Raw genomic sequence first — 24,377 nt, forward strand, 5'->3', positions numbered from 1 at the left:
TTCTTCATTCTTGGATGAACCTGGATCACCTGCATCGTAGCCTCGATCGCAAAGAAACCATGGCTCTGGTATATCTTCGTTATCCTAACATCCCTGCAAGGAGTGTTTATCTTCATAGCATTGATTGTCAAATATAAGATCTGAAAAAAATGTGGAAGAATAAGCTACGGATGATCCCGGATAGCACCACATCGTCACCACCGGTACCACGACAGACGGCGATCTTAAATCGTGGCAATGGTGGAGAAAGTTCTCAAGAAGCCGTCACTTCTAGTACAGTAGTATGACTAGAATAAAAAAGTATTGACGAAAATCTCAATCATATATACCCTCCGTGAATATTGTTGGAACTTGGGAACGGTTGTATCTCCATCATATTGTTAGTGTAGTACAGCACTGACAGGACGAATTTAGGCACAAAATTAATTTTGATATGGCGCACAACATTAAAAAAAATACCCCACAGTTGTTATCAGTCCAGGTTTGGTTTTCCTATTGCACTTTTAATTTTTGAGTAATGACACTTAGAACATCTGAGAGTCATTAATTAAAGCGACTGGATTATATAGTCTAAAACACAGATCATTAGGTCAGTTCACCAGATTCAAAACAAACCTTCAAAACATGGAATTTTATGCCCTCAAATGACATATTAACAAAAAAGTAGAAGTATGTCAAGGACAATAGGGGCTCAACGTCATCTAAGCACGCCTCGTTTGTTAATATGGCGTAACATCCTTTGGTAGCGTTTTAGAACTTATACAGAACAATGGATTAACATTAACATTTAGGCCTGCACTGAACAGCCGACGACAGCATTATCAATTTAGCCTTAAAGGTGCATTCCAGAGATTTAGCTTATTTCGAAGGTGAAATATCTTGAAATCCAGACTAGCTGTAAAAACGTAACTTGCATTCAAAATTGTCCTTTTCTTCCTTTGACTGTAATATATCTTTAACAAGGTTTCTCTATAGTGCAAAACTAGGTTTGTCACACGATAAACCCAGAATATCAATGATAAAACCAGCATTTTTGACTGATTAAACAGGATTTCCAAGCTTACTTGATATATCAGTCAAAGTCCTGGTTTATCATAAATGAAATGTGTTTAATTACAATGTATTGATATGGTAGGTCATGAATACAATATAATTTGGTTTGCAACTGGTTTTTCGTCTGTCAAATTTATGAGTTGGACAACTACACAAGTTATCTATGAGATAGCTGGGTTGAATCGACACAGCTTCAGTTATTCTCTCAAATATTTAGTATTACACTACTCACAAGTTTATTATTGAAAAGATGACACAGATAACAGCAAATACCAAATCATCATTTATTGATATGTATAAGACAAAGAAGATAAGTAAAATATCTATTTCTCTCCTTTTTCAAATTATAACCCAAATGACTCCCTATCAATGAGGCACTCCAGTATTTCTATAGAGGTTGCGGTCATATCAGTCAGGACTCAGTCAGGGTCAGAACCACTCACCAACATGTGAACAGTCCGGATGCTGAACTTGTATACAAAAAATTGCTGGGTGATTAACTAGTTGAAGGTTCCATGTGCTCAGTTTAGCTCAATGAGAAGAAAGAGGGCTTTTAGAAAACACAAGGTATAATGGTAGGTACTTACAAAACAATTACTTTGACCTGACGCTTCAAAATGATATTTCAAAAGATCTCTTCCTAGGGGTTCCCTCACTTGTCCCCAAGTATTCTGTTTCCCTATCAGGTGTGTTCTATACAATGTGTCACAAATGTTCTTCTCACACAGACCAATCAACCCCTCCCACCCCCCCCCCCCCTGATCACACCCCCATCTGGTCCCTATTCCTCTCCCCACTGCTTTATATATCACAAATGCGAAGAGTGCCAATTCAATTACATGACAAAGGCAACACAACCTTTGGAAACTAACTCCAGGACAGCGTATCCTCTGCTTCAAGTCGATATAACTTTCAGGAGTATCATTTGATATGTGTGTAATTAACATATAAACCAGTTTGTTAATATGGAAGAAATCAAAATGGCCAAATTTCTTTTTTACTTTTCTACGACAAGAAAGCTGTGTCACTTTCCAAATGTCAACATTTGGCCGAATAAATACAGGATTTGATATTACTTGACCAGCTGCATCTGTCTCCTAGATATAATAGAGCTGTGGCAAAAAAAATACAAAGCATGCCAAAAAAAAAAAAAAATTGAATTACATTGATAATTTCAATATAGAGGTGACTCTTCAACATATTTAATATGTGCTCGAGCTGACAAAACCCACACCCAGCTTCCTCCAAGGAGCACAATCCATTTTTGGCACTGATGGAGAAATCACAGTCACATGTGGGGCTCGAGTAAAGATAGGACTTTCGGGAATCCATCCGTCGTGTTTCTCCTGGTTTGTCATGATACCTTGTTTTCGATCACCTCCAAGAGGTCATGGGCTCACTTCTTGAAACCTTGGCTCATGAAAGTTGTTCTCTTAGAGACATACAAGGTCCTCTCTGTCCCTGCCTCTCTTTCCTCAGTTGATGGAATGATACAATAGCCATTCATAACTTGTCCATGTTGACTAATCTGAAGTTTTGTTTTCATTAAAGAATCTCAAAATGGATGAAAAGAAAACTTTATGAGAAGAGCTACCGACACTACGTACAAAAATCCTATGAATTTTCAGAGTTATATCCAGTTAATACAGGCAGTCAGGGTTCAATTTAGCTATAAGGGATCACATTGTGTTACCAGTATCAAAGACGATCAAATTCTTCATTCAAAAATTATATATAAATTTCTCAAATATGGTGGAACCCCCCCCCCCCCAAAAATACACTCTAGTGAAGACATTTCAACACTTGGTCTCCATTTGTAATTTATGCGGGACCCAACAAGCAATTAACCCTGATATTGTTTCATAAGCTTTTCTCATGAGTAAGACCTGTCGTGATCAGATGAAAGACAAACAAATGTTGGTAATTAATTCAGGCAATTAACATCCAAGATTACCATCAGATAAGCCAAATGCTTTGTGATGCCTTTGGGTTTTTGGGGTTTTGGTTTCTTCCAAAAGAGACCTGCATTGAATTCTGGCAAGGAATCGAAAAGGTGTAATTTTACTGAAAATTTGAGCCCAACATAAAATTTTTCTTCCAATTAATTCTTGCAATGTAAAACATTAATTATTTATGATCCCAGTATAGGACATTTATAATATTGAGGAATGATTGTTGTGTTGAGATGGATTAGGCTCAAGCGATGTAATACACAACCATTGAAAACATTAAATTCCTCTTTACATCAGAACATAACTGATCACATTCTCACGGATCTCTTGGTAAGAATGACAGGGGTGGATAACTACCAGTGACTTTTTACACCAGGGATGAGCCTTGGGGTGAAAAAAACTTTGCAAAAAAAGCAGTATAGGCTCCAGTGTGCATATGCTACAGTGTGTTAGGATAATAGTTGTTGTCCCCGAGGTGGAAAAGAAATCACAGATATTCCGCGAATTCGCGGAAAAAGCTCATGCCTCTTACACAGATTGGTCACAGTGACACAGAGGTACAAAATACTATTACTGAGATCAGCTAGGTGGAGCTTCAGTGAGGTGCTTGAACCCATATGCATTCAGGATGCCCTCAGTGGAATATCTCCATGGTGGTATTTCCTGAGATTTTACCAACCTACCTAATGACACATTTCCAACCTACAGAGCCACACTAAAGAATGTTGCTTTTTTTATAACTTATACTTGTGTCTAGGGCGTTTACCCTTTCAATTGATTTCAATTGCTATCGAAAGGATACGGTTTCAGCTGCTCGGCGAAAGCCTTCATGTCGTCGGCAATGTTTTCCGTACCCGAGGGAGCTACGACACTCAGTTCCACCAGCTGGGATGCCGTAATGGGCTCTATGCTCTGAGTGTCGGACAGTTTCTGAATCTGAAGATTATTCATGATAATAATAAAATTATAACATCACAAGTTTGAAGAATGTGAGGTTACCGTTATTCCAAATTAAATTTTACCCTTTTTTTTACTTCTGTTATTTTTATGCACTGTTGATATTTATCTGAGTTATTGATATTAATCTGAGTCATTTTAAAGCATATATAAAGTCATATATATATAAAATTAATAAATAAAAGAACTCATGGTCCGGAGTTTGCAAAGCTCCAAGATCATTCATAATGTATAATGCACTGTATTCTAGATATCTGGATTGCACTCAACCACTTTCTCTACAGGAAGGTTTGAATGTTAGACTGTTGCTATTTGACTGAGCTGACCATCCCAATATGGACAATATTTGCTCACACCATTGCTATTTCAGGGTGAGGGGTGGAGGGTGGGGGAGACTGAAAAATGGGCTTGTACTCACTTTGTGTAGTTTTGAGAGAATGATCTTCATTTTGCCTTTTCTAAACATGTGACCCTGTGCAACAAATTCATGGTCTAATCTAGAAGCAAGAAAGAGGAAAGACATACATTTCCATGACAATACGATATTTCACTGCACACTGAGATAGAGTTAATCCCCCACTTCCCCCATTTCTAACCTTTCTGATTCTCTGTTCACAAAGTAGGGAATACATAAAGCACCTTGTATGCATAAGGACGGTATGGTACCTGCCTGATACAAGGGACCAGTTCACGACTCACCTGAAACCAATGTCATTTAGGAAGGCCGACAGGGATTCCGACGTAAGAGAATCTAAATAACTTCTGACAGTCACTGATCGACTCTTGTCACTCAGATCTGTTTGACCGAGGTATCTCAGTTGCCTAGAAAAGATTAAAAACAGAAAAGAAAATTCAAGGAGACCAAAAACCCTAAACAATCACCTTTAGCTTATACTGTATGACAGATGTTTGTGAAGGACAACCCCTACCCCCTTCCCAATGCAGCTAAGACAAATCTTGCTCCATTTGGGAGATATACACTAGTTTTAAAAGCCATGACTGGGAGAAGCCGTTTTGTAAACCTGTGATATCATAGTGCCCAAACGATGCGAAATGTTCACTTTTCTCCTTCGGTTTTCTTTTCATATTTTTAGTTTTCAAGGTCAAATATTTACACTGAAGCCAATGTCACGTACCCTTAGGTCATGCGTAGAGCTTCAACAGTTTAGATGCAGTATTTGCAAATCCCATCTCAATGGCCGACAATAAACATTGCAACAACTAAAAACATAAGAAAATGAGGCATTTGTAGCTATAGATGATGTCATAGTTTGACTTGATCAAGTCTTTGACCCTGTTTGTCAAGAAAACATTAAATCTGTAATCTCTCCAAAAGGTAAGCTCTAGTAGAATTCTGTTCCTATCATAACAGAGTAGACTGAAATAATTTTGAGCAAATTCAACTGTCAGTGTTGACACTTGATGTAATTTAGCTAACCAAGGGTTGTTTGCATGGTCCAAGGATCTCCTTGCTCTAAGCATCACCTGGTTGTTGCTCTGACCACCTGAAGAAAAAAAAAAACATACATGTAAATTTCTCTATAACACAAGGATGGCCAGGAACGTATTTGTGGGAGGTGTACAGAACCACAGAAGTGGCATTAGCCTGACTAAGTACTGTATTTCTAGACATGGTGGTAGGGAGAAATGCACACAACAGGCAACACCTCTCCAATGTCTGAATTCCTCTTGCCCCTGGCAACAAAATTATCGCCTTTGAATACAATTTAGTTGGTGACTGCATAATGACAAAACGGTAGTATGCAACTTGAGGTTGAACTCTGCTTGTATGTTCATCAAATGAAACAAACCCAAGTTAATATCTGTGATTGAGAAATGGCCGTGGCTATTCTTACGACTAGTCGTAACAATTATTTATAAACTATTCTTACGACATCGGCAAATTCATGCGCAGTAAAGTAAATAAAGCATCTGGGCATGTATTAGGGGTAACCCTAACCTAACCCTAACCCAACCCCTAACCGGAAAATATTGTTACTCCTAGTCGTAAAAATAGTACTCCTAGTCGTAAAAATAGCCACGTTAAAGAAACTGCGCATGCGTAAAAGGGAATTATTGTTACGACTAGTCGTAAGAATAGCCACTTTGTAGAGAAATACTGTAAATAAATAGCGGCACATGCATGACTGATCCGAAACTGCAAGTTGTGAAATGACCCTTTTACCAACATACCGTTTGATGTAATGTATAGCTATATGAGAATGTCTGATTTTTGTTCATGAATCAGAAATTCCATGCCTCTTTCACAGCATTAGCAATTTTCTTTTCAGTGGGAGGTTACGTTATCATCTCTGTGCAAGGTTTGGAGAACTTTTATAGTTCAGCTGTACATCCCTAACTTGTTACATATGGCTAAAGAGTCACACTGTCGTGTTAATACCGTTGGCTACAGGTTGCACAATCATATGAGGGATGAAGGAAAAGCACACCACTTAGCATAGTGAGCTAGTTCTATATGACAAATTACTAACAACCAATTAGAAATATTTGTACATTATCTGTCCACATAAAATCATGTAAATACTCACGTAAAACGTAAACCATCTCGTGGTCCTTGAATAATTCCATACCTTGATCAACATTATCACACAAGGCTCTCAATCTATGTAAAAGTGCTTCCGCAGAATGGTCAAGAATTGTCCCCTGAAGGACGTATTCTTGTAAGTTTGGACCACCAGAAGTACTGACCGATCCTAAATTTACTGGTAATGACGACGACATTTTCTCGCTGTAAGGGTCGATTAAATGTCTTATATTTCTAAGTTATGATAACAAACAATGTTATCCTTGGCTGCCAGGCCTGTACAAAAGATCATACCTTTTACTGTACTGAGTACTGACAGATTGTTATTACACTTTTCGGATCAGAAATTACTTACAATAAAAGAAAAATATTCACTACAAAAAAACATGATAAATATGGTGAAAAATTATTTAATACCATTTTATTAATTAATATGCATTTAAAAGTCTCAAAAAAGCAAATAAATAATTGATTTCGTTCTTTATCAATATTCAATTTTCGAATGAGCCTAAAGATGGCAGCTTCCTGTGTTTAGTCGAACGGCCGTGAACAAAAATAACATTGATGAAAATTACGAATACTTTAATTGTATGCACTGCATAGCTATTGCATCTGAATTCTGGCTACAGAATCATTATCTTTGGTTAAAGAGAGAATATTTAGCAAATTTTCTCTCAATCCGGACGACTGATGAAGTTTCTGGTCAAACTGCTGAGCTTTTTAACATTAGGCCCACATTCGAACTACCTTTGCATGTTAGGATGTTATACACACTGTCGAATGGGAGTAAAAGCCAACATTGTTACACGACGAAAATATTTAACAACAGGAAGAGCATTTAGTAATACATCTGTTGACAACATTATAAAAGTAAGTAGGCCTAGGCCCAACGTTAGCCTTAAGCTTAAATGTTAGGCTATCTTGCACTGTTCAAAGAAAGACCGTGGATTTCATTTGCCTTGACTGGATAAAAAGGTCCCTGGCTTTTATATAGCATCCCTGGAATTTGTTTGAAGGCCCTGAATTATTTAAATTTTACCTGTTTGGCCTCTTAATAACTTGAACCTAGAGGATAGGTGGTGATTTTTTATAGTTAGGCTCCAAATGTAAAATTTCATCCATGGTTCACTGCAGATAGAGGCAACCCAGATCATTGGATAATTTCATGTAGGCTAGACTGTAATTCTCACAAAGCATCATGTTGTACATAGTGTTGATTAATTAAGCTCACAGTGACCTTCATTATTTTGGTATTTGAATTTTATTATGAAAAGTATTTGTTTCTGGATAAGGTGTTCTAACCTTGGGCATTTGGAAGCCTAGAACCACCAAAACACTGAGAGACCCTCAAAATGCCTTCCTGTACAAATGCAGGATGCATTACAGTAGGTGCTAAGTTTTGCCCTGGATTTTCCGGATGGAAATCGTAGAGAGGTTGGCATAGCCCTTTATGTAGAATATTTACATTAAAAAACAGGTATAGGGAAAGGGGAATGTTCAGGTAAATAGTTTGTTCTAAAGTTTGTATTGGGTTGTAACTTTCTATCACCATGACCTGCCAATGTATTAGTTAAAGGGTGTGAAGACTCGTGCATTAAGAAACGTCTCATGCTGGTAATCTGACCTAGTTTCGAATGAGGTGTAACAGAACTACTGTATTAGACACCATCATCGATCCTAGAAAATACACACACAGCTTGCTACCGTCGGTATTTCGACACTAGTGTACAGTCAATACATACAGCTGCGGTCAATACCACAACAAAGTGTACATAGCAGCGATGGACATCTCAAGTCTAGATAAAAGATAACAAGGTATCACATTTCATTACTGTCTGCATTTTGTAGCGAGAAGCAAAAAACTTCACTTGCAAGCAACGGAAAGTTAACTTTTTCAGAGGGTGGCACACGTTTTGGGGCGAGTCTTCATTGCCTTTAAGCGCCCACACATGTAATTGGAGGCACTCTTTCCAATAATACTGTAAACTGTGGTCAGCAAATATGCTAAAAGAAACAATGAAGTACAGTAGTATTGTTGTTGCCTGTTGAATAGTAACATATATCCCACAGAAACAGTCTGCAGTATATATACACACTGTTTATAGATTTAGACTAGGCCTACACACTGTTGCAATGTAATATCTTTCTTATGGGAATCAACTACCAGTCAGTTGAGAGTACATTTGTGTGAGAATGGGGCAAAGTAGATATAACTTATGGAAGGAGCGTGTACATTGTGGGTAACTGTTGTAAATTAAAGGCAGCAATCTTTTTCAGTCGATGACAGTGTGAATTTACTGTACGATATGTACATGCTCCTTAAATGCAATTCTTTTTATTTCTTCCACAGGGTATAGTGTATCATTCAGCTTCTACAGATGTTTTCCATAACCTTGCCTTTGAAGACTGGTTAGTTTTGTCTTGAAAGATCTGCTTTATTGGCTCCAATTATAGCACGCTATAGCAAGGAAAGATTTGTGATTACGTAATCGACTTGCCACAGTCTTAAATCGACCACAATTAGCCTGCAAAGGCCTCTTGACACCTTTTGGCTCTTTTTGTAAACACTGTGTGGAATATGTTCATGTCTACAGTGTAGCTAATCATACAGCGTTCACACAAGGACCCTCATACAAGACAAAATATGTGGCAGGCGTTGCAGACTAATTGGTAGAAAGAGGTCATTTTACAACCAAGGCAGGTCGATTATGTAATCTCAAGAAACTTTCCATGATAGCGTGCTATAGTTGGGGTCTATACAGCCGACTTTTAAGGACAGTTTAAGTTACAATTTTTGATTTTGTTATGTAATGGACAATTACAAGTTATATTTGCCAGACAGGTTTCATTTCCAAAGGCTCCTTCATGTTTGAAAAATTACACTTTAATCATTGCCAAGGAAGCTTAACAAGTTTTTGGACCAAGTGCTGAGGTAGCTTCATGTCAGGATACAGTATGGAGCATGATACCGAGCTCCATAATAGCTCCATGCTTAAGAGCACATTAAAACCAGTTCCTCAAAAGCTAGGAGAACAGTAGTCATGTATCTCAATAATAATGACATGTTTTGAGATGCTCTTCAATGTTGTCAATAAACAGTTTTGTACTTCGTCCGTGTGTGCACTTTAGTTAGTGTGCCAAGGTGAGAAAATTTGAATGATGAATTTAACAGAATTTATAAAACGATGCGTTAGCATGAACAGTTTGGCTTCAAATGATTAGGAGATGTCGTTATTCAATCCATAAAATTTTCACATTTTTCACAAAGCAGAATATATATCGTAATTTTAAAGCAAATGGACGAAGACAAATGACCTGCATTGTAAGATTGGCATCAAAATAATTAAAAATTTGCCCTTCTAATTGCAACTTGTAATTCGGGGAGAGGGGATGGACAAGAAGGAAACATGGGTATGGGAAGGTTTTTCACACCATTCGAATATAATAAAGCTAGCTGGCTTATAACTTCATACTTGCAAATTTTGCATTACACATAATGTTCTGTGATTCATTTGAGAAATTTGAGAGTCTAAAAGTTATGTGGAACTTCCTCTGTCTATGATGTTAAAGGTGGTGAATTTTTCTGTGTTTTGCATTAGTTGTTCAGTTTTCATTATTAGAGCAAGTTGGTACAGTAGTAAACTATTAAAGACTGTTCGTAGTTTTGGCTATGTCAAAACAACTGTGCCAATCATCGACAACATTTGAAAAAAAAAACAGTTCCACCTCTAAAAAAAAAAAGAGCATATTGTTGAATATAGGAATAACATGAAAGAAGTCAAGTTGTCACAGTTTATATGATGTCATTTTTACCTTAATTACTCTTTTCTTTTATAACAGGGTTTACAATAACTTAGATTTAACTCATAGTGATGTTCTCCTCTTGTGGTGCAACTCTCCATGTGTTGTGGTCGGACGACACCAAAATCCATGGGCAGAGTGCAATCACAGGGTCGTAGAGGGGTCAAAGGTGAAAGTTGCACGAAGAAGGTCTGGTGGAGGGACTGTATATCATGTAAGTTATAAACGCTGAACAGAATATTTGCAAAGTTGGCAGAGAACTTGGTGAAGAAATTTATGAATGTTTCTGTTTTAAAGGATGCCTTTTATCACAAAATTAGTTCAAATGTACTCTTGGTTTCGTAGAGTTTTAGAAAACACTTCTGACCGTTCAAGTTGCAATTTTTAAACCACTTTTAATTTTTTGAGATATTACCCTTTAAAATTTGGAGGGTCACCAATGAAAGTGGCTGAACTACCTATTCTAACACCCAAAACTCAATATGGAAACAGTGTCAGTTTTAGTACTGTTTTTGAAGGACAAATAGTGTTGAATGTCATGCAGGAGTAACCTGTTGTCAATATGAAGAGAATATGAAGAGCATGTTTTTGGGTGAGTTATTAAAAATTTTTAAAAAACAATTAAAAATTATGATAAAACAATGGATTAACACTAAAATGTTAACCTGCACCTGTTGAGCCCAACGCATCATCATCAGTTTAGCCTTAAATGAGCATCGATAAGATTAAATATATTTTCAAGCTAACCATCTTGAAAATTGGAATGGCTATAGAAACATGACATTAGGAATCAAAATTTTCACTTTAATGTAAGAATATCAAGACTAGAATTCACAGAGAGAAAAAAAAGAATCTTGCTGGATTTACCAAGTAATTTGTATGATACATTTGTATGATATGTTTATTTGTGAAAGTGAAATTCTTGCAAAATTGTTTGAGCTAATATTTATGTATGTACAATATTTGTATGTATGTATATATGTATTTTAGATCCTCCTGCAAGCAGGAACTCGAGAAGAAGCCTCATTGGCTTATCAAAGCCACAAGCTGACCGAAGTCAGTCTCTAAGATATCATATTTTAACGTCCATGATTATGAAATTGTCAGCAACTCCGTAACTGAACGACATACATTAATCTTGGAGTGACTCAAACTTGGGACCTTATGATTGAAAGGCACCGGCATTAACCACTGAGCTAACACTCCTCGTATATGGAAATATGCTTCCATTATCCATGATACTGTAACGTACTGGATGTATTTCATGTAAGCCTTGATCTCGAGATGTTCCCACGCTTAAAGTGACTCTTTTATATAAATTTCTAATTTGAAATGAATTTTTAGTTTTGTTTGTAAATGCTCTGCATTTCCCATCCCACTCCCTCCTCTCAGGACCGAGGGAATCTCAACTGTTCGTTCTTCACAAGTAGAGAGAGATATAACAGACAGAAGAATTTAAAGACCATCATCTCGGGAGTGAAGAGAAGATGGCCATTGGTTGATTTGGAGGCGACTTGTAGGGATGACATCATGTTAAACAAAGACTTCAAGGTAAAATAATCAAAATGTGAAACAGCGCCACTCTGTAATATAATTAAGATTGCAGTGCTTTGAAGCAGCATTTTAAGTCGATTTTAAGTAGATGCCCTTTTTACTGGATTTCTGGTTATGTTTGTTTTCTAATTTGCTATTTTTCATTTTGGTTATCAATAATATCATTTAGCTTGCCTCAATTTTACTCTTTTGAAATAAGTATGAACTGATTTTGTTACATTTTAAAGTCAAGGAGAACAATATGAGATAATGGTTGAAATCTATTTTCTCCAACTATGGTCAATGCATCCATTTATTGTTCTTCATTGTAGCATCCTCTCACAATATACAACTTTCTTTATTTTAAAGTACTTTTCTTGTATGGTATTCAAGGAAAAAAGGAAAAATGTTATCAGTTTCTTTGTCATTTGGGATGTTTATTGATTACTTGTTTTCATATACTACATCTACTTTTAATGACAGGTATTGTGATAATTAAAACGACCCAGAATTTTGGGGTACAGGATTTTTTTGTGTGTCTCTGCTGTCTGTTTGAATAATATTGCTATTCATTTCAAGTTACAGTCTACCTGTTTTGAATTTCTTTTACCAGATATCGGGGTCGGCTTCTAGGCTAGGTAGAGATATCGCTTACCACCACTGTACTTTACTGCACAGCTGTAACAAAGATATGCTTCTGGAGGTACTCAATGTTAAGTCGGTAAGTGGAATATATCACAGTGTTTAATAACACTATTTACTTGTGGGAATACACAGTGTTATGATAGTAGTAAGTTGAAGATGTTACAAAGAAAGAAGGTAAAATATGCATGAATTGGGAAGACTAAGTGTTGAGTTAATAACTGGAATCTTTTACATTAATTGGTAAGGTATGCATCAAGGGAAATGCTCAGTGCTGCCTTGGTATTAGAATATGTTAAAATGGTGAGAAATACGCACACCGAAGTGCTCTTTGTTATTAGTACGTATTAACTTATTAAATATTTTCAGTTTTGCTTTGTTTTATTTCTCTCTAATTACTCTGTTCATTGTTTTTTCTTTATCTTTCTGATTTGACTTTTTTTTTCAGTTTTTCAGGGAGTGAAGCTCTTCGACAAGCTCCTTGTTTTTTTTATTTTTATTTTTGTTTATTTTAGTTTTACTGCCCTCTATTATTTTTGTTATTTTGTGCAATTTACTATGTACAATGTACTATTTTATGTTGTAGAAAAACAAAGAAATGAAATGTATGGTAAAATTTGCCATTGTTGTTGCTATTGGTTAAAAGTACTTGAAACAGTACATATCATGTTCCCATTGGTTATTCCACACAGAATGGCATTACTCACACCTACATGTATGATAATTTGCCATTGTTGTTGCTATTAGTTAAAAGTACTTGAAACAGTACAATTCATGTTCCCATTGGTTATTCCACACAGAATGGCATTACTCACACCTACATGTATGGGAATTTGCCATTGTTGTTGCTATTGGTTAAAAGTACTTGAAACAGTACAATTCATGTTCCCATTGGTTATTCCACACAGAATGGCATTACTCACACCTACATGTATGATAATTTGCCATTGTTGTTGCTATTGGTTAAAAGTACTTGAAACAGTACAATTCATGTTCCCATTGGTTATTCCACACAGAATGGCATTACTCACACCTACATGTATGGGAATTTGCCATTGTTGTTGCTATTGGTTAAAAGTACTTGAAACAGTACAATTCATGTTCCCATTGGTTATTCCACACAGAATGGCATTACTCACACCTACATGTATGATAATTTGCCATTGTTGTTGCTATTAGTTAAAAGTACTTGAAACAGTACAATTCATGTTCCCATTGGTTATTCCACACAGAATGGCATTACTCACACCTACATGTATGGGAATTTGCCATTGTTGTTGCTATTGGTTAAAAGTACTTGAAACAGTACAATTCATGTTCCCATTGGTTATTCCACACAGAATGGCATTACTCACACCTACATGTATGATAATTTGCCATTGTTGTTGCTATTAGTTAAAAGTACTTGAAACAATAAATTTCATGTTCTCATAGGTTATTCCACACAGAATGGCATTACTCACACCTACATGTATGATAATTTGCCATTGTTGTTGCTATTAGTTAAAAGTACTTGAAACAGTACATTTCATGTTCTCATAGGTTATTCCATACAGGATGGCATTACTCACACCTACATGTATGGGAATTTGCCATTGTTGTTGCTAATGGTTAAAAGTACTTGAAACAGTACATTTCATGTTCTCATAGGTTATTCCATACAGGATTGCATTACTTACACCTACATGTATGGGAATTTGCCATTGTTGTTGCTATTGGTTAAAAGTACTTGAAACAGTACAATTCATGTTCCCATTGGTTATTCCACACAGAATGGCATTACTCACAAGGCGACTGCCAGTGTACCATCACCGGTCAAGAATCTAGGAGATATGGACGCCCGTGTTTACCATGAGAGCCTCATTCAGACCATCGCTGATCAGTTCTACACTGAGAGGGAACCGTTAGGTAAACCAGTGGTATGTATCAACGATTTAAAAGTCATTTGTTCCTATGGCACTGTACAGGACAGTGGTACAGTGATATTGTCTCTAAGGAGGCCAAAACATATCGTCCTTGATGTCGTAGAGGTACAGTAACTGAAACGAAAAAGTTGTCAAAAACAGATCAGAAATATCTCATCCCAGTTTGAATGATATCATAGGTTTTAATTTTCCTTTTCACATAGGGCTAAAATGACTTGAGCAAGTCTAAATAAATATGACATCATGCAGCCGTATGTGTGCCAACCTTTTATGTTTTTTTTCAAAGAAAAAATGTATTATTTATTAATTACTCTTTCTTTGTTCAAGACGGGTTTTGCAAATGCGGAATCAAAAACTATCGAATCTCTGATAATGATCTACCGATGACAGTGGTTTCCGTTGCAACACTGTCAACATTCTACCTTAATTGTGTGAAAAGAAAACAGAACAAAATGAAAGTGATCTGTGTTCAGATGGGTGGTTTCCTAATTGCTGTCACGACACACCCTAAGCTGTAACTATTGCCACCCGAAGGCCGTCGTCAAAACAGTTCCATTGCGTCAGACGAAGCTAGCACTGCGACTCCTTTTAGCCTTCTCATATATTTGTCGTAATAAAAAACACTTCAGTTTCTTTAGAAGTAGCTTTCGTTTTCGAATCCTCGACGGATGACGTTAATGGCGCCGACTCCCCTCGAGAGTGATTTTGTCGCAGCCTTTGTCGCGGCCAGTTTCCCCAGGTCGCAAACTTGATCCGTAAGCGTGTATTTGCAGTGACTTTCCAAATAGAGAAAATAAGAGATTTGGGAAAGGCTTTCTGCTCTTCAAAGTCATTTTCATTTTGGGAATTCAGAGAACAAAGGTTGTTATAACAGAACGTAAATGTTGAAAATAAGTAGGATGAGATTTCCTGCCTCTCTCCCATCCGAGGGGGCAGAGACTGCAGGTTGTCGAGTTTCGAGAAACTAGACAGGATCGATATCATAGAACCCCCCCCCCCCCTTTTTTGATTGCGACGTTGGCTCTGGACCCCCCATTAAATGAAGTAGGAATATTTGCATATTTCATTTCATTTGGGAGACACAAAATCTCTGTATTGAATAGTCTAATCATCACTCACTCACTCATTAGGAATAGTCAGATAGTTTTTACCCACATTGATCAGGTCGGTCTCAATATCCACCCCAAACACCCTCTTCCTCCCTGACCCATTACCTCCTTTCCCCCCTCCCCCCTCTTCCGCCCCATCGCCATCTAGGTGAAACGGTCATTTGATCTCATTGTGGAGTAAGAGTGTGCTGTGGTGTCTGGATGGCGGTGGTTATTAAAACACATAGATTTAATGGATGATTTCTAGCTGATTAATTCATTCTTTAAGGCATTGAAGACTCGCCCCAAACCGCGTACGGCCATCTGAAAAGGTTAACTTTCCGTTGCTTGCAAGTGACGTTTTGTTCGTGTCGCTACAAAATGCAGACAGTACAGTAATGAAACGTGATACCTTGTTATCTTTAGCTGGACCTGAGATGTCCATCGCTGTATTGTTTGTACACTGTGTTGTGGGTATTGACTGCAGCTTTATGTACTGACTGTACACTAGTGTCTAATTACAGAAGGTAGCAAGCTGTGTGTGTGTATTTTCTGGGATTGTATGGTGGTGTTTAACACTTCTGTTACACCTTTGAAACTAGGTCAGATAACCGGCAATAGACGTTTCTTTTTGCGCGAGTCTTCGCACCCTTTAATCATTACAGAAGGCCAAGGCACAGATTCAGACGCAAAGTAAAATAGTAACCATCTACGGTGGTCTATAAAGGCCATATAGAATAATGCACTTGTCACAGGGTGTATTTAGAGCTTTAAGTTAGCTTGTCTTACAGGAAAGTACATATCACAGGATGTAAAGCAGTGCTTGGAGCAACAATAAAAAAATCCAATCAATTGGAAGACTGTGCTTGCATTTTGTGTTCGTTGCTTGGGTTTTGTAGACCAGAGAGCAATTCTTCCATCACTGGGCAACTCCAACTTAACTCTATATTTTGGTTTTATTCCTGTGCAAAAGGCCTTGCTCAGTAGTATGATGTCTAAGAATGGGTATTTGAAAGCAAACGGTCATTTTTTTTTGTGTCTGCAGTGAACCAGGAATTTTGAAAAGGAGATTCAACAGCCCAGAAATGTATCAGAGTAATAAACTGGCTCAGCTTTGCCTCGTTAATTTTTCAGCTAGGTCACTTCACTTGTTTCGGTTGGTTTTTCTTCATGGTCAGCAAAGTCTCCCAATTTACAGTTTATTTCTTAATTAACACAACCAAAGACAAACGGGCCTGAAATAACGAATCTATCTTAAGTTTGTCAGATTTTAACCCCCTCCCCTCCCCACCCCATAGCATTGGCTCATTACCCCATGAGGTACATTAACTTTAGTTTGAGAACCACTGACTTACATGAAAAGGTATCTAATTATTTGTGACGATGACATGACTCACAACAAAATTACACCCAGCCATACAATCTTGAGAAGTGGGAAAAACAACACTGCTCAATAATACAATATTTAAAGTACTAGTAACTTTAGTCAGTCCAGCTGTTATTTTATGATATAGGAGTACAATCTTTGTAGTCATAAAGTTCACCCAACTAAAATTCAATAATGTACAGTAATCTATACTCTATCTTTCCAATCAATAATTTGCTCCCCTCCCCCCCTCCAATAAACAAAAGGCAAAACCAGAATCCCCATAAACTTTCAATGTCTACTTTCTATATTAAAAAAAAGTGATTTAATATATTCAACAAAATATCTCTAGATTCTTTTCAGTATTGGTTTAATCTGTCATTTAAGTTTTTCCTGTTTGTATTTCGTTTGTTATTTTAGATTGCTCATAAAAATACAACAAAGGAAAGAGGAAGCTCAAAATGAAAGGAAAAAAAAACTTGTCATGCAATTTGCATGTTATTGCCAATTACCAATTATCCCACGACACACTGACTCTGTCTTGTACAGACATAGTGAGTGTGTTGTGAAAGTCATAAAAGGAAAGTGAAAGATCTCGTATTACAATGAAATTTATACGGTTTTTGTAATTATGTTCATTAACCTCAGTAAGTGTTTTGTTTTCATCAGGATTTAGGTCAATTTGAAAAACGAAAAAAAAACTATGGCATTGTGGCAATACAGAAGCCATAGCACACAGTATAGATCAGTAACGTCTATGGTAATTGAAAAAGCCACGATGCTGTGGTGACCGTTACTGTAGCTTAAAGATCTGCTTAATGGGCTCCAATCATAGCACGCCATAGCTAGGAAAGTTTTGTGATGACGTAATAGACCTGTAAATCGACCTCGGGCTGAACAATTAGCCTGCATAGCTTCTTAAAACCATTAGGCTTTTTGTGTAAACACTGTTTGGAAATATGTCCATGTCTACAGTGTAGTTAATCATATAGCGTTCACACAAAGACCCTCATACAAGTAAAAATATGTGGCAGGCATTGCAGACTAATTGGTCAAAAAGAGGTCATTTTACGACCAAGGCAGGTGGATTACGTAATCTAAAGAAACCTCTCCATGATAGCGTGCTATAGTTGGTGTCTATACAGCAGACCTTTAAAGGAGGCACAACCTCGACCACTTTTATTGATCTAAGCTATAGACATCACACAGTTTCCCCAAACAGCTAAGAAAATAGTTTTTTATTCCATTTGGGAGATTTACACAGATTTTAACATTCCTTCAAACACAAGGGAGCACTTGATCAAGTCTATGGAGATGAGTTTTGCAAACTTGTACTGAATCTAAAGTACCAAAGCTGTTTATGGTGTCCTAACAAATGGCATTGGTTTCAGGTTCAAGTCTGTAAAGAATCTACCGTGAAAATGAGAATAGAAAAACCCCCAAAAAGAGAGTCAAAAAGTAGTTTCAGATCCTATGACATCACAGATTTGTACAATAAACCTACTCCCGGATGTGACGTTCAAACTACGATGCCTCTCAAATGGGACAAGGGTTTCCCTTTAATTGCCGTTGGGCAGAGTTGTCCTTTACAAAGACTTTCTCGATAAATATAAAGCTAAAGGAGATCATGGTATTTTGTTTCCTTTTGAAGCAATACCTGTATATCCTGACTGTATTAAAGTAGGACTAAATTGAAACCAATCAGTATGTATCTTTTGCCATCCGAGCCGTACATTTACGGACAAACAGCGACTCTTGGAGCGTTTCTCTGACGTTTCGCTTCAAGCCCATCGTATATTGCCCCGACTCATCATGACCTGACCTCGGGGCAGTATTAGCTGGAAAGGTCGAAGTTAAACTTTGGCAAGCACACATTGAGACCTAAAATTGATGATTTACGAAACAAACTGCCACGTACTGAACACATCAATTCAGGTAACTGACTCTGATCGTGTGCTTTTGTATAGCTATAAACCTACAGTATTACTCTTTTGAAAAAAGTGAATATATTGTATGACATCCCTGCTGTTACGTTTTTACAGTTACTGAACAAGAGATCATTTTTTATGACGTACATTTGCGAGTTTTGATACCCTGGAACACTTCTCTCTCTCTTATCCCGGGAATCACTTTGAAGAGGTTCTTGTTTCGCTTTACCGCAACCCAGATTCACAATAGAAGGTAAAAATAGTGCAAGTTACTTTCCAGATTAAAGCAAGCCATATGCTGTCAGCTTCTAAATATAACAGAACCCCTGTTGCTGCCATGGGAACACTGAAGTTTTTAGTCACTTTTAATATGCTGTACATTTCTTGTATTTATCAGTTTGTAATAAGTTGTGTCATGATTTCCAACAGCTGCACACTAACAATGTGAAGCCTTCATGATTTGGAAAATGTGAAAATAATGAATAAAATTTCAAGAAAATATCTCACCAAAAACTGAGAAACTTTGTAACAAATCTTCTCTTTTAATATATTGTACAATACATGTGGTACAATACATGTCCAAAACATGATATGTACATGCAGATGGAAAAAAGATTTATACTATTTATTGTTTTTATTTTGCATAAAAATCCATGCAGTTCCTGAATTTTTGTTTACTATAAAATCCTTAAACAAACTGCGTACAAGAATTGCCATGGCATTTTGTACACATTCTTCTTTTTCTTTGCAAAGTATATTAATCCGCCAGTGGGTATTACCGTGCAATACCCATAGGTCAGTGTACCACGGTCAGTTGACGACAACCGGCCAATCAGATTGGAGAATTTCTAACAAGTATGAATGGAATAGGCAATTAATATAACAACATTATCAACATATATTTGAGGAAAGCATTGATACAGTTGATTGTTTTGAAAACAAACAAATTTTTTTTATCTGGATGAGAAATATCTGTTTCATAAATAGAACCATATCTAACTGAAGATAAATCTATTTCGCTTTGCATGGTTTGCCGGGTGGTTGGTGGTTGGCAGACACACAGAGTAGCAGCTTTAAAGAAATAATTTGGAAAGTTGAAAAGTTCCTGTTTAATTAGAGCAAGGAGACCAATTCAATTGTCAGTACTAACAGCTCTTCACATCTGTATGCTTTCCGTTTCGCCTGTAGAGTCCCTCCAAAGTCATTTTCAAAGTCCTTTCCTACTGGATATGAATTTTGGATTAGGAATGAAAAATTTACTTTATTTATAGACTGTAACTCTAGATATATCTGTAATTATAGATATGGTAACCCTAACTTGGTGTTGGAAGCACATTATTTTCTAGGTCTTAGTATCCTTGTTTATAACAAAGAAATTATTTATCAAATTTCTCGTTGGACTTGGATTAAGTGACCAATCACTGGTTGTTAAAAATTTTCAGCAATTTCTCTCCTTTTTTCTCTTTTTCTGTGTATGTGCTCATCTTTTGGTTATATCATTGGGAAATAAGAATCCATTAAGACCGGCAGATGGAGTTACTCTGAAAATGTACCTTCATGTACAGTAAGGCTCTCTATATATCCAGTCATTTGCAAATGTTAAATATCATTTTCTTGCAGCAATTTACTGGGTATAAAAGTCACCAATGAGGTAAATGTTTGAAAATTGTGAAGGATGGAGGGGGGGGGGAGGATGGAGGGGGGGGGGTTGGAATGGCACCAGACTGGTTTGACAGATGAGATACATATTGGAAATAAATGCCAAATGTATAAAGAATAAAGTACTGTAATTTTAAAAAAAAAGAGAAAAAGTTGGTTCTCAGGGAATCCTGATCCTCAAGAATGCTAAGCCATCAAATAATAATATTTTTACTGTACCTGGATTAGAGTCACGTTTGTCATCTCATACGTAATATTACAGTAAGTATATCCATAACCCATCCATAACCCATCAGAGGGCTTGACATAATATTTGAAAGGGGCTGGGCAATATTCCATCAGTGGGCTTAGCAATTTTCGGGTTCGGGGAAGATAGAGGGCACCGATGGACGTAATGGTTTACATTAAAGCGTGTGACAAGATTGTAGATTGAAAATGAAATAAATGGTGCAGTTCCCTGTAATTAAGTGTAATTGTGCTCACAGAAGAACAACAAAATAAAACAAAACTTTTAGCAAACTGCTTATCCACTAAAGAGCCTGTGTCAGAGAATGTGTAAAAGTTAGAGGCCTGACGTTTCGATCCTAGCAGGATCTTCTTCAGAGGGAGAAGAACAACAAAAGTAGATATCAATGATATTAAGGCATCACAGCTGTTTCCCACATGTGATAAGTTTGTCGTTGCTTTCTCTGATATCGTTAAAATCTAAAATTTTGAATATGTTTACACTTTGAAGTTTTGATGCAGGGAATGTAGAAAAGGGCAACAATCATACATACGTACAATCGTACGAACAATCGTACAAGTTATAAAGGCATCATGGGCAATTTTGTGCCATTGTTTGGAGTCATTATTGTCGAGGAGTGTCCAGACATTTTCATCTCAATGTGCACAGCTTCGATTTAAACTTGATTATTCATAGCATATTAATCTAACTTGGTGAGTACAAGAACCTTCGTGCTAGCTGAATGTAGGCTTAAGCTGTGACTGTTCTCAGTACTAACAAATTTTCTAGTTGGCTAGAATTACTATTGCTCTATACTGTATGACTAATTAACATGAAACACTTGTTAAGATGACATCATTCACTATGTTGTTGCCAAGTGCATAAACACAACATCGTAATAATTCATCTGAGAAAAAATTCCTAATCTCCATGCAAAATGCTACTACTGTACAATGAGGTGTCCAGCTAACGATGCCAAGAAAAAAGGAAAAATGTTCCAGCATATTACGTAAGTAAAACATTTTAACCTACTGATATATCCCTTTTACTGTGCAATGTTGTGACAGAAAATAATAATAATAATAATAATAAATAAGTTCTTAATATAGCGCCAAATACCAAAAGGCCTCTAGGCGCTTTTACAAAACCTAAAACAAATAAAAAATAAAAAGATAGAGAAATCAAAGGAATAAAAAAGTCTAGAAAAGACATAAACGAAAATTAAACAGTATGTAAAATACGAACACAAAAATCTAAAAACACGAGAAGACTATAAAATAGACCAAAACCTATAAAAAACAAAGGAAAAACGCATAAAATAGAGTTGTCCAAAGTAAAAGTCTAGATAAAAACACGAGTATATAAAAGTGACAAAATCACGTCGAGAAACTAAAAAGATGTGATTTTAAATTTTTCTTAAATATGGTGAGAGATTTGGCAGGAATTGCTGCTCTAGCTACAGAATATGCTCTACTGTAGTTGAAATATGCGTGACACCGACACCTATAATCCACCAGCGCCGTTTCATTTGTCGAGCGTTAACGAAAATTTATGGAATCCTTGTGTTTTCCTTTATTTTTTAGAGGTTGTATTTTAAATCACTCATTTGAAGCATCAATTAATAATCATTTTCATTAGCATTGGCTCTCCACTTGCGCTTATAAAGGTGTTGTTTTTCATGTTTTAATCGCTACTTTTTTTCAAACTTTTGATAAGATGATTATTTTCTAGTTGAAATATGAGTTGAACAGACACCACTAATCCATCAGCGTCAAAACATTAACGAAAATTTATGGAATCCTTGTGTTTTCCTTTATTTTTTAGAGGTTGTATTAAAATCACTCATTTGAAGCATCAATTAATAATCATTTTCATTAGCATCGGCTCTCCACTTGTGCTTATAAACGTGTTGTTTTTCATGTTTTTATCGCCACTTCTTTTTCAAACTTTTGATAAGATGATTATTTTCTAGTTGAAATATGAGTTGAACAGACACCAATAATCCATCAGCGTCAAAACATTAACGAAAATTTATGGAATCCTTGTGTTTTCCTTTATTTTTTAGAGGTTGTATTTTAAATCACTCATTTGAAGCATCAATTAATAATCATTTTCATTAGCATTGGCTCTCCACTTGCGCTTATAAACGTGTTGTTTTTCAGGTTTTTATCGCCACTTCTTTTTCAAACTTTTGATAAGATGAATATTTTCTAGTTGAAATATGAGTTGAACAGACACCAATAATCCATCAGCGTCAAAACATTAACGAAAATTGATGGAATCCTTGTGTTTTCCTTTATTTTTTAGAGGTTGTATTAAAATCACTCATTTGTAGCATCAATTAATAATAATTTTCATTAGCATTGGCTCTCCACTTGCGATTATGACGTGTTGCTTTTCAGGTTTTTATCGCCACTTTTATTTTAAAATTTTGATAAGAGTATGATTTTCTTCTGATTTTCTTTTATGTTCCCTACTTTTTTATTCTGTTCTCAACCCAGATCTATGATGTCGATCCTTCCGATGCCCAGATTTGGCCAGGTGTGCACAGTTACAGAGAAGAACTTCAAGTGAGTTTTGATTTTGATACGTTAATCCTACTGTAGATAGGGTTTGTCATGAATATTAGCAGATGGCTCGCACGCTGACAAATTCAATAAAATTGGCAATAAATTGCAAATCCTTAATAAGCCGGGGATATTCCATATGGGGAAATGCTGTAAGACTGGTAGGGTAGACCCGACATATTATTTCTCCCAGCAGGTTCAAAATGTTATTAACGATATCAAGTTTCATGCGCTGAAAGATGTTTCTTTGAAATTTGCTATTCAACCTTGCTTTAATTATATACCATGATTAATCTAGAAAGTTGATATTAAACACAGTGGTTGGGCCTGTGTATCTCCTTGGGAGAGCCAAAAAAAGGTGATCGTTAAAGCCATAAATATCCGTTTTGGATTCTTGATCAATTTGATTACTTTCTTGAGATGTGATACGTTCGATATGTAAGATGCAAATGTTCTCTAACTTCAAAGCACTTATACCTAATTACTTTTTTTTTCTTTTGTAACAATATTTGCATTTGTCTTTGGATAAATGGTTCCATATTTGAAAGGTCTCCACCCCCCATCCGCCCCCCACTCCAATTACTCTCTCTCAATAAAAAAATGTAATATACATATAAACAGAAGATTATTTCCACTTTCAGGCAATTTGGGTAGTTGCCATGGGGATAAATGTTACTTACTGTGTTTTTTGCAAAATACTGTACATCATGCTAGATTAACTAAACTTTGAAAATTTCCATCGTGTCGTAGTTAACAGGATATCAAATGCGGTTTCACCCAGTACTAGGCTAGTAATGTTAAAAAGTACAATGTATGTTTGGTTCCCCGACAACTCCCCCGCTCCTGATTGACAATTATCTGTGGGCAATTGTCCGGGGGGGGGGAAATTGTCTGGGGGGAAATTGTCCGGGAGGGTAATTGTCCGGGGGGAGTCGACCGGGATGGGAATTGTCCGGGGGGAATTTTCTGGGGTGGGAACTGTCCGGGGTGGGAATTGTCCGGGGGGTAATTGTCCATGGGGGAGTTGACTGGGGGTAATTGTCCGGGGGAAGTTGTCCGGTCACCGAATGTTTTAATAGTACTAACTCTTTAATTTCTCCAGGTTCTCCATTGTACCAGAAATTAGGAAGGAAAG

The 24,377-nt window shown here is 36.6% G+C and overlaps 2 protein-coding genes across 4 annotated transcripts in view; one reads left to right on the forward strand and one right to left on the reverse strand.

Annotated features, from left to right (window-relative positions):
* Positions 1 to 1,323: 1,323 nt before the first annotated feature.
* On the reverse strand, positions 1,324 to 6,819 carry LOC139969446 (mediator of RNA polymerase II transcription subunit 18-like). Its single transcript, XM_071974411.1, has 6 exons — positions 6,512 to 6,819; positions 5,401 to 5,467; positions 4,662 to 4,784; positions 4,381 to 4,459; positions 3,808 to 3,941; positions 1,324 to 2,581 (listed from the first exon to the last, which is right to left on the reverse strand). Exons 1-6 carry the CDS (start codon positions 6,702 to 6,704, stop codon positions 2,557 to 2,559), a joined length of 621 nt encoding a protein of 206 aa, XP_071830512.1. The 5' UTR covers positions 6,705 to 6,819; the 3' UTR covers positions 1,324 to 2,556.
* A 183-nt stretch (positions 6,820 to 7,002) lies between these two features.
* LOC139969440 (lipoyl amidotransferase LIPT1, mitochondrial-like) overlaps positions 7,003 to 24,377 on the forward strand; it is a 41,785-nt gene continuing 24,410 nt past the window's right edge. For 2 of the 3 annotated variants that reach the window (XM_071974398.1, XM_071974399.1), the window contains exons 1-7: positions 7,003 to 7,377; positions 8,858 to 8,916; positions 10,348 to 10,522; positions 11,701 to 11,859; positions 12,455 to 12,562; positions 14,256 to 14,402; positions 23,177 to 23,245. In XM_071974398.1, coding sequence (XP_071830499.1) covers positions 7,198 to 7,377; positions 8,858 to 8,916; positions 10,348 to 10,522; positions 11,701 to 11,859; positions 12,455 to 12,562; positions 14,256 to 14,402; positions 23,177 to 23,245 — 897 coding nt within the window. In that variant the 5' untranslated portion in view covers positions 7,003 to 7,197. The remainder of the gene's footprint in view (positions 7,378 to 8,857; positions 8,917 to 10,347; positions 10,523 to 11,700; positions 11,860 to 12,454; positions 12,563 to 14,255; positions 14,403 to 23,176; positions 23,246 to 24,377) is intronic. The other variant, XM_071974397.1, reaches the window with a different exon arrangement.

The sequence above is a fragment of the Apostichopus japonicus genome, chromosome 7 (assembly GCF_037975245.1).
Source record: "Apostichopus japonicus isolate 1M-3 chromosome 7, ASM3797524v1, whole genome shotgun sequence".
NCBI lineage: Eukaryota > Metazoa > Echinodermata > Holothuroidea > Aspidochirotida > Stichopodidae > Apostichopus > Apostichopus japonicus.

Bases quoted from the DNA above. Each gene is read 5' to 3' on its own strand.
- LOC139969446 (XM_071974411.1), bottom strand. From the start codon at position 6,704: ATGTCGTCGTCATTACCAGTAAATTTAGGATCGGTCAGTACTTCTGGT. The intron at 4,785-5,400 runs GTTAGCTAAATT...AATCTTTTCTAG, and splicing joins GACCATGCAAACAACCCTTG to GCAACTGAGATACCTCGGTC. The intron at 2,582-3,807 runs GTATCCTTTCGA...ACAAAACTTCAG, and splicing joins TTCGCCGAGCAGCTGAAACC to ATTAGTCAACATGGACAAGT.